At 34.7% G+C, this 10,870-nt stretch overlaps 1 protein-coding gene across 1 annotated transcript in view; it reads right to left on the bottom strand.

Moving 5' to 3' along the window:
• LOC106458430 (FYVE, RhoGEF and PH domain-containing protein 6-like) overlaps nucleotides 1–10,870 on the bottom strand; it is a 43,941-nt gene that overhangs the window by 15,462 nt on the left and 17,609 nt on the right. Inside the window, exons 5-7 of the mRNA XM_013917942.2 lie at nucleotides 7,718–7,789; nucleotides 6,109–6,177; nucleotides 1,103–1,266 (exon numbers count right to left, since the gene is read on the bottom strand). Coding sequence (XP_013773396.1) covers nucleotides 1,103–1,266; nucleotides 6,109–6,177; nucleotides 7,718–7,789 — 305 coding nt within the window. The remainder of the gene's footprint in view (nucleotides 1–1,102; nucleotides 1,267–6,108; nucleotides 6,178–7,717; nucleotides 7,790–10,870) is intronic.

The following is a 10,870-nucleotide window of genomic DNA, read 5'->3' as shown; positions in this document are numbered from 1 at the left end:
GTTGTTATTGTTGAAATCACTCGTGGTTTATATTTCGTTCTCTGTTGTTATTATTGAAATCACTCGTGGTTTATATTTCGTTCTCTGTTGTTATTGTTGAAATCACTCGTGGTTTATATTTCGTTCTCTGTTGTTATTATTGAAATCACTCGTGGTTTATATTTCGTTCTCTGTTGTTATTGTTGAAATCACTCGTGGTTTATATTTCGTTCTCTGTTGTTATAGTTGAAATCACTCGTGGTTTATATTTCGTTCTCTGTTGTTATTGTTGAAATCACTCGTGGTTTATATTTCGTTCTCTGTTGTTATTATTGAAATCACTCGTGGTTTATATTTCGTTCTCTGTTGTTATTGTTGAAATCACTCGTGGTTTATATTTCGTTCTCTGTTGTTATCGTTGAAATTACTGGTGGTTTATATTTCATTCTCCATTTTGATCGTTGAAATCACTCGTGGTTTATATTTCATTGTTTTTCGTGATCGTAGGATCAACCCATGTTTTATATTTTATTACCTATAGACAATTTATTGATTTTATTGATTAACATTTATTGATAAGGGGTAGGGAAATTAATAAACCTCCTGATTTTTTTAGATTAATGAGTAAATTATAGTATTGCAGCTCCACATTTCGAGAGTATTTCATTTGATGCAAGATGATAAGCTTTTACTTACTTGCCCATATCGAAATCGCATCTGGCACCCCTAACAATAATGATATTATTATCCATATTTGTTTAGCTTCTTGCTCAAACTATCTTTCACTCGCCCTATACTTTCTTGTTATAATGGGGAGAAGAGTGACAAAAGTTTCAAGAATAGTAATTCAAGAGCACGTGTTTTAGATGTGTTATAACATTTTATTCAGGTAAAGCTACTCAAGGACTATGTGTGATAACCGTCCTAATTTAAGCTTATAGACTAGAGGGAAGGCAGCTAGCCAAAAGCACCCACCGCTAACTCTTGGACTACTGTTGTTTGATCGAATAGTGGTATGTGACTGTTACCCTTATAATGCAGCAAAGGTCCAGCACTGGGACACACTTAAGTTCTAAATATCTATAGAGGTCTGATAAAATATTATGTTTATGAAGACCCATACCTGGCAACTATTGTGTAGGAACGCTGGACAGTGATGATACTAAACTCGTTCTGATATCCCGGTTGTTCAGGAATTGATACTTTCATCCCAGTTAGAGGAAGTTTGTGATGAATTACGTAAAGGTATCGTTGAATCGGAGTTGTGCTCACCAAGCAATCGTTGAACTGTAATAAAAGCAACAGATCAGTATTAACATGTGAGGTACTACTTACTATACTGAGTTAACAGATCAGTACTAACATACGAGGTGCTGCTTACTGAACTGTGTCAACAGATCAATAGTAACATACGAGGTGTTGCTTAATGAATTGAGTCAACTAATCAATAGTAACGTACGACGTGCTGCTTACTGAACTGTGTCAACAAGTCGATACTAATATACGACGTACGAGTCAGTGAACAGTCCGATCATGCCAAATACTAGGTTACACCCAGCCCTAGTTTAAAGTAACTGAACTGATACAACAGAAAAATACTAATATTCCAGCAACATCTCAGTATACTAACATACCAGGTACTAATTACTGCTCCAGAAATCAACACTAACGGAATCAACAAATCAGTAATCACTTTGGTGGTACTAATTCCTCAAATGAGCCAACAGATAAAAACAAATGTACCACGTGTTACAGACAGAACTGTGTCAAGAGATTAATCCTATAATACTAAATACTAGTCAAAAAACAGCGTCAAGAAATTAATCATATAATACTAAATACTATTCACTGAACTGCGTCAAGAGATTAGTACTAAAATACTAAATACTAGTCGCCGAATTGAGTTAAATGAATACCAACACAAGGTTCCAATTACTGAACTAAATAAATAGATCACTGCTAACGCACGAAGTACTTATCATAGAACTAAGTCAATTGATTCATACTATAATACCTCTCATAACAGGAACTAATCACTAAACAGTGTCAACAAGTCAATGCTATAACATAAAACACACTGGTCACTGAGCAGAGTGATCAGTTCATTACTGACACACCAGGTATTAGTCATAGAACTGAGTCAACATATCAATATTAACATAGTAACATTAGTAACTAAAGAGACTCAACATACTAGGTATTAGTAACTCAGATGAGTCAACACATAAATGCTAGCATTACAGGTATTATGTAATGAATTGAGTCGTACATATCAAGTACAAGGAACTATTATTTGAACTGAGTCAACAGTTTCAAAACTAAGAACAAATGCTCAAGTCATTGAACTGAGTCGTCAATTCAATGCTAATTTTACCCCAACAACCAATCACTGAGCAGAATCAAAGACAGCAATAATAACGTAACAGACACATATAACTGAAATGATCTAACAAATTAATTGTAACATATCAGTCACCGAACTTAGTCAACAGATCAATATTGTCATACACAGTATTAGTCACTGACCTGAATCAACAGATTAGTACTAGCATAATAGGTACTCCGCATTAAAACGATTTAAAATATAAGTACTAACATACCACAAATTAATGGAATAACTGAATCAATAGAACAATCGTAACAAAAACTTACGAGTTATTGAAATGAACCACGTCACAGTTGCTAGACGCTGCAATGAGTCAACAGAAGAATATTAACATAACAGGTACTTACTGCTAAACGGTGTCAAGAGATTATTATCGTTACACCAGGCACTATTAACTGCGCTTAGATAGCAAGTCAGTAGTACCACACAAAGTTTACTAGGAACCAAATTCAACCAACAGACTAATACTAATATAAGTGTAAAAAAAATTAAATAAAAAAATTAGGAATGGGAGGGATAAAATCATAGCACTTGGTGACTTTTGACATGGTGCAATCTCAAAATGGGTGTGACCATCGTTCCGCCCATTCCTAGTTCATGTGTTTTTTGCAACTTAGTAATTGTTCAAACTTAATGAAAGGTGTATGTAGCTAAATTTCTCTGTTGTAAACTTTGTTTCAGCAACCAAGTATAGGTACATGTATGTATAACGAAATGACGTGACCCTAACGAATTGCGTGCCATCATAAGGGAGATGTATGGTGTAGGAAGTGAGACAGAAAGCTCCAATAGTCATACTATGCTTAGGGAATGATATTATAGCTATCGGACTGGTAAGGGGTGGCCCAAAAGAATTGTATCAAAACCACTGATTTTTGAATTTTTTTTGGATACTTAGAAAGAATTAGCTACTGATAAAACTCAATTCAAGTCTATAACTGGATCTAAGTTCAAAGTAAAACACATAGTAGAAATGGGCGGAACGATGGACACACCAGCTTTGAGGTTGCACCATGTCAAAAAACACCAAGTATTGTAATGTTATCCTGCTCATTCCTACTTTGCTTCTTTACTTTTTGGTGCTCCCATTGCTACTTCTTAAATTTTTGTTAGAATTTTTTTACACTTGTCTCATAGATTGTTTTTGTACTAAGTCTCGGGAATAACTGGGCTCTAGGCCTATCCTTCTCGTTGCTTTTCTTGGTGCTAAGTCTCGAGAGTGAGTGGGCTCTAGGCCTATCCTTCTTGTAGCTTTTCTTGGTGCTAAGTCTGAGGAGTGACTGGGCTCTAGGCCTATCATTCTTATAGCTTTTTTAGAGCTATCTCTCGACATTTCCTGGCTTTTGCTGATATTTTTGCTATAGTTTTTCTTTCATCTAGCCAGGGTGGCAGCTTTTTGTTTGACTGGATTAATGCCTAAGGCATATTTTGCATATTCAACATTACTGTTTCTAACCTTATCTCTAATCTTGCAGTAATGCTCTCTTTGCTGGGAGAAATACTTTTCAAGGTTATCAACATAAGTTTTCTCCTTTTCTCTTGTTTTGTTTCCTTGAAAGGCATATTTTTAAAATCACACCTTTTCAGGCACAACCTTAGATGTCAATAGGTCACAATGTATCGTTCTTGTCCAGAGCACTCGAGAAAAGCCATGTCAGATTTTGGCAGAGGTAGTTTTCGTCCTTGCGTCGGCGATTCACGTCTTAGGTACCGACTGCTATGATAACATTTCTTTGTCCAACACAGAACCCTCGAGTCAGATGTAAAGAACTGAAAACTTTGCTTTCAAAAGTTAGATCATAGTTAGAATCTAGATCTATAGAATTTGCGTAGTTTATATTTTTTTATCTAACTGATACAACTGCAGGCTGATCATGTAGCACGTGCACATAAGCAGTCATGCTCCCGCACGTGATATGAGGGCTGGTTGATATTGGGCAACTCACAGAGCATGTTCATAACCATAGAATATAACTACTAGTGTATTTCTAGCCCGTTAGTAGTGTTGCAAAAGGTTATTGTTTTTACTTGGTATTACCAAGGTTATATGTAAAAAAACGCTTTTAACCAAGGTAGCGTAATTCAATTATGTATATTTAGATTTACATAAGATGAAGACAGGAGAGCGCTTTTTTTTTTCCAACAACGTCAGATTGACAAATTTATGATTTGTGAAATTTTTGTTTTTACTTCACCGACTTTCTCAAGTACTTTGGTAACTTGTTACTCTGTAGTTGGTGTGCTTATTACTCAACGGTATGTGTAAAGTGCTTATAAAGTTTTGTTTACATGCAGTATGTGTAAAGTGCTAATAAAGTTTTGTTTACATGCAGTATGTGTAAAGTGCTTATAAAGTTTTGTTTACATGCAGTTTGCAGTGTGTTTGAGATTTTAATTTGTATTGCACATATTGCACATCTGGCCCATTCCTACTATAAGTACTACCGTAATTATAATACTAGATACGAGACATTTAACTATTTCAACAGATCTATGCTAACGTACCAGGTACTAATCACTATACAGAGTAAAAAATCGATATCAGCAATGCAGAAACAACAGAGAGTTGAGTACGTTATATTAAAACGATTTTGTTGCACTCCATGTCGCCACGTTCGGTCATGCTGTATCTGATGACCGTAATCTTGATAATAGTCCTGCAACGCAGCTTCCATAAAAAAGGGGCTCCAGAGTAAGGCTGTCGTGTCCAAAGCACACCACTCCTCCCCGCTACTTTCCATAATTAATCTAGTGTACGAAGACGACAGTATCCCAGTGCCCGCTTCAATAGTTTGACCACAAAGGAATCCATGAGTGTTGCATCTGGCGACGTGACCAGTATGTCTTCGTATCGAATAGTATGAATAACTATTTCATCTCCAATTACCGGAAGCCTTATCTTTGTGAAAACATACGCTTTTGGCCTCGTTTCCAGGCGGACATTCGTCTTAATTATCTTATGTAGGCTGCGTGTATGGCTTTACCACTGATGTGTGTTTGTGGCTTATGTAACGGTAGTGATTTCTCGACAATGTATAGAGACTTAAGTTAAGAACCTTAGATGTAACTGTAGAGATTTCTTCGACAATCTATAGAAACTTAAAATTAAAAACCTCAGATGTAACGGTAGAGATTTCTCGACAATATAAAAAGAGTAGAGACGCGAAATTATAAACCTCAGATGTAACAGAAGCGATTCAATATCCGATTAAATAGACCAATAGACTTATTTGTCACTAAACTGAGCCAAGAAATCAATAATGCAATATCATGTATTGTTTATTAAACTGAGTCAACAATTCATTTATGATCGTTACTATACTCTGAACTAAGTTACAATTCAATTAATTAACTTGAATAACAATGACTTTATTGACCACCACAACAAAATATTAATATACATATATTTATAAACATTATTACTAACTATACGTATATGGAATGTATAACTTTTTGGAAAGTAATTTTTATTCGCTACACAATATCTGTATTTATTCTATAATTAACAATTATATTTCATACTGTTTATATCATTTTATAATATCTCTTATTCTATCTTCAACTAAGTTAGCTTATTTAAATAATATCAATGCAAAGATTCGTCCTTTAAAATAGGTAAACTGGTCAAGACCTAAACAATCGTTCTTTCTTTGCATTATTAGTAGACTGTAGGATTAAATCTCTTTTATTAATTAAGACAAACTAAACCTAATGTAAGTACTTCAAACAGCAAAGAAACTTACCAAGATAAACCATCGTGGTTGCATTTCTTTTCTTGATAACTTCAATAGTTCACCTTCTTTTATAAAAATCTAAAACAACTGCTTTAATGAGATATATGTTAACAATAAACAGATGTGAATTTTTAATAAAACAAATATAATGCGCCATGTTATTTATTTACGAAAAAACAATATTTAAATAAATGGTATACAAAAAATTATGAGTTAATATATCTTTCAAAGAAATATTATGTGAGAACCATAGTAAACCATATTTAATTTATAATAATCACATGTAGAACAATAGAAAATTTAAATAGTCAACTTTACTTTCGATGAAGCAAACAGACGGTAACTTCTTTAAAGAACACATCCATTCATCATAATACAATAATAAACACATTTAATTATACGTTTCATTGAATTTCATGTCACGATAAATATTATGTACTCTCGGTAACAGATTGTCTTGCAGTAGCAACGGGTGCCTTTTTACATACACGTTATATTCTTTATTTTACCAACTCTGAAAAAATACTAGATTGTATTACTTTGAAATACGGCACCTTGTGCAAAAATATTATACTATAACACAACGTTTAAGATCACACAATTATATTTTTATCACAACTAAAAAGACTGTAAAACTCCACTTGTTTCGACGGAATAGACTTACCGCCATCATCGAGAGTACAACCTGATGATGGCAGGAATGTTATTCCGCCGAAACATATAGTCTTACAGTCTTTTTCAAGTTTTAATAAAACTATATTGTGTAATCTTGAACGTTGTATACAGTTCTATAGTACTAAATTGTCTTTAATGTGATAGGATAAATATCTTAAGGATATGTATAATGTAAATCAACCAAACAAGCAAATGTCCAAATATTAAGAGAAACACGATTAAATAAAAAACACCCTTATTGACAGTTATGATTATACATATAAATCATACTGTATTGTTAACAGTTATTATGAAGTAAACAAACCGTAGTGTATTGTTAACAGTTATTATGAAGTAAACAAACCGTCTTGTATTGTGAATAGTTATGAAGTAAGCAAACTGTACTGTGTTGTTAATAGTTATGATGAAATAAGCAAACCGTACTGTATTGTTAACAGTTATTATGAAGTAAACAAACCTTACTGTATTGTTAATAGTTATGATGAAGTAAAAAAACCATACTGTATTGTTAACAGGTATAATGAAGTAAACAAACCGTACTGTATTGTTAATAGTTATGATGAAGTAAACAAACCGTACTGTATTGTTAATAGTTATGATGAAGTAAAAAACCATACTGTATTGTTAACAGGTATGATAAAATAAACAAACCGTACAGTATTATTAACACTTATCATGAAGCAAACAAACCTAACAAACTTATGGTATTGTTAACAACAATGACGTAGATAAACAAACTGTACGGTATTATTAATAGTCATTATGAAACTGGAACTGGGTAACAACTCCTCAGAATATCTAGTTAATTAAAAGCATGTCAAATCTTAACAGCAGCTTATCGTATTATTTTATAACTAGTTAGATATAGTATTATATAATCTAACAATTAAGATGTAAGTTAATGTTCCATTTGTTGAAAAAAATAGTTTAAAGTAGAGCTTACCCTTCCTGGCTTGACAATCTCAAAATTTCCAAATATACTGTTCTGTATCGATAGCAACTTTGCAAAGTTGTCCTAGAAAGACATTACCCACGAAGATATCAGCCTGGTGAATTTACTTAATTCTATTTATAAGCAAAATGAAATAGCTTAAATCATCCTATGCTTTGCATTTATCAACTGATTGAAAAACAGAATCACCGCTTATATATATATAAATGTGTATCCCACCAGATTATCGGCAAGAGATATGGCTAAATATAAGGAAGTTTATATTATTAAAAAGCAGAGGAATAAAGTAGGGCAAGTGTCTAAAAAAATGGGGCAGATAGAAGGCAATATTATTTAAAAAAGACAATAAAATGAGAAAAAATTACCTGTATACAGAAGTTCTTGTAATTATGAATGTTTAGAGAACTTACTGGGTTATCTTTTCACACGGAATTCTTATTTCTATTTTCATGGGCACAGTAGAAGCGTGCTGGCAGAATTTTGACAGAAAGGTAGACATTTTGACAACTTATAGATCTAGGCCACTTCTGATTACGTTCTGGATGACATGAAAGTTGCAGAGGATGAAAATAAGAAGACTTTCACAGACATCTTCCTTCAAGGGCATCATTGATATCATTCCGCATTGTTTTTTTTTATATTAGGGCCATTACTTGATGCACTTAAACAAATTCGCAGAGGGATGGCTATTTCTTCCATTAGGAAATGCATGATTTTCTCTGATACACGCTTTTGTGTAGCATGACCAAAATAGGTGACTAATAGGTATCTCCTGATAAACTAATTTTGTGTTTCCAGTTGCTTTACATCTTTATCAGTGGTGGTTTCATCACACAATATTATACATCTTGAATTATTTTTCTTTAGGTCATCCACAGTTTCTTTAGCAGATAAGGTTCTAACAATTTGAAATGATATACGACTGTTAGCGATGGGGCACTTGTACATCCCAGAGTAAAGCTGGCCAATATTATACTTGCATCATTCATTGTCTACAGTGTTTATGCTTCCCTAACTTCTGTTGCTAGATTTGATTGGAGATGGTTAAATTGGTTAGAGTCATGGGTCTTGAATACAGAGACCGAGGGAGCAGTTGTGATGACGTATTCTGGTTGTGGTCTTCCTCTTTGGTCTTGTTTACTCTGCCTCTTAAAGTTGGTTGAGACTTGCCCAAAAGAATCTTAAATTTTTCTACATGGGCACTTCGGTGTGCTGTTTTAGTTTGGAGATCCCAGAGTTTTCAACTGAACATTTTTGTATCAAAGTACGCAATAAACCTCCGAGCTTATCAGTTTTTGACATCACAGACCAATGTGATGCCCATTAATATCATGCTTGTCCAATCAAGAGTCCTCAAATATATATATACTTTCCGTAAGGTGTCATGTTAATTCACTGGTGAGAAACTGTACTTACTTAAAGATATACAGAATCAATGCAGCATACATTTGTATGCTTATAATACAGAATTTGTGAAACACGTTTATATACCTAACACATGATTTGTGAAACATACGTGCATGTATCTAACTTACTCTTGAAATGATACTAAACTAGTCCCAGTTGCAATAAAAAAAGCCTTCAGCCTCTTCTTATTTTTAACAACTAGAAAAAGGTAGTAGTGAAATATGTCAGTATAAGTACACAAGTTAAACACATAAAATGCGATGTGCTACAACTCTTATGACTCTTCACTTGGTGAGGAACAAATGGAGGACACAGAAATGTCCCTCGGTTTTAAAGAAAATTAAAGAGTATAAGAAACAGTGAAATGTGAGACAGGGTATTCGATCCTCTTTATGTTATTGTTACGACAGCGGAAGTCACGCGACGCAGGGAGCATACGCGCTGGAGTTTCTAGAAAGATCATGACATATCGAGGAACCCCGCGAATGATCATGAATTTCCTAGTGCGTTCGGGACGCCCCCTTTTTAAATATATATGCCCGGCAAATAAAGTCAGATATAGATAGATTGGAGATTTAGATAATTGAGTCAAGCGAACAGTAGGCACCGTAAATAAAGTGTGTGAATCGCTGTGAATTAAAGCGTGTGTTTATAAAAGTAGTTAAGTTAAAGTGACTGTAGAAATACTGTGTATTATTAAAATCAATCAAGACAGGACTTGTATCCCTAAAGTTCTTCTGAAAGAGTTTCTACCGGAAATTAACAAACAAGTAGATACGTAACAAATTAATGTCAGAGAGTGGGACGGAAAATAAAAATAAAAAAGAAGATGGAAACGAGAAGTAGCAAATCAAACTGCAGCTTAGCAGATTTGATGGCAGCAATACAAGAACAGCAAAAGAAACAAGAAGAACGAGAAAAGAAACAAGAAAAGAGTTTACGGCAGTTGTTGGAGGAAAAAAAGAAACAAGAAGAGAGATTACAGCAGTTGTTGGAGGAAAAAGAAAAGAAACAAGAAGAGAAACTACATCAGTGGTTGGAGGAGGAAGAAAATAAACAAGAAGAAAGTCTCCAACTGTTGAGAGAAAGCCAGCATACACAAATGGAAAAGATAAGTACATTTCAAAGTGAATTAAATACATTAAAGGACGATTTATTGTCTTTTACACAAGGAGGATATATTAGCCATAGGCCTAATCAGCCCCAGACAACAGGAAGCCCCTTCCAGACCCCGCAGACAAACCCTAATGCAGACATCTTCAGTCCTGTTGGAAGTCACATCCCAGATATGAATGTCAGCAATATGGGTGATCCAGTACGAAGGAAGCCACAGGAATTCGATGGGAAGGCACCGTGGGAAGCATATAGAGCCCAATTTGAGCTCCCGGCAGAGATGAATGGATGGACAGAGGAGCAGAAAGCAGTGTACTTGGCAACGAGCCTGAAGGGACAACCACTGGAAATACTTGGACAGTTGTCAGCAGACAACAGGCACAACTATAGAGCACTGGTGGCTGCTCGAGAACTCAGGTATGGAACTCAAAATCAGTCCAAAGTTTACAGGGCTAGGTTTAGAACAAGAGTCCACGCTAGAGGGGAAAGCCTGCAAGAGCTGGCACAGGATTTGGAAAGTATGGCACACACAAGGCCTACCCAACTGCACCACCCGATGTCCTCAAGCTGTTGGTGATGGATCAGTTTGTAGATGCCTTGGACAGTCCACAACTGAAGATACAA

Source organism: Limulus polyphemus, unplaced genomic scaffold, assembly GCF_000517525.1.
Source record: "Limulus polyphemus unplaced genomic scaffold, Limulus_polyphemus-2.1.2 Scaffold462, whole genome shotgun sequence".
Lineage (NCBI taxonomy): Eukaryota > Metazoa > Arthropoda > Merostomata > Xiphosura > Limulidae > Limulus > Limulus polyphemus.
Note: the sequence above shows the minus strand (reverse complement) of the source record. Positions and strands in the feature narration are given on the sequence as shown.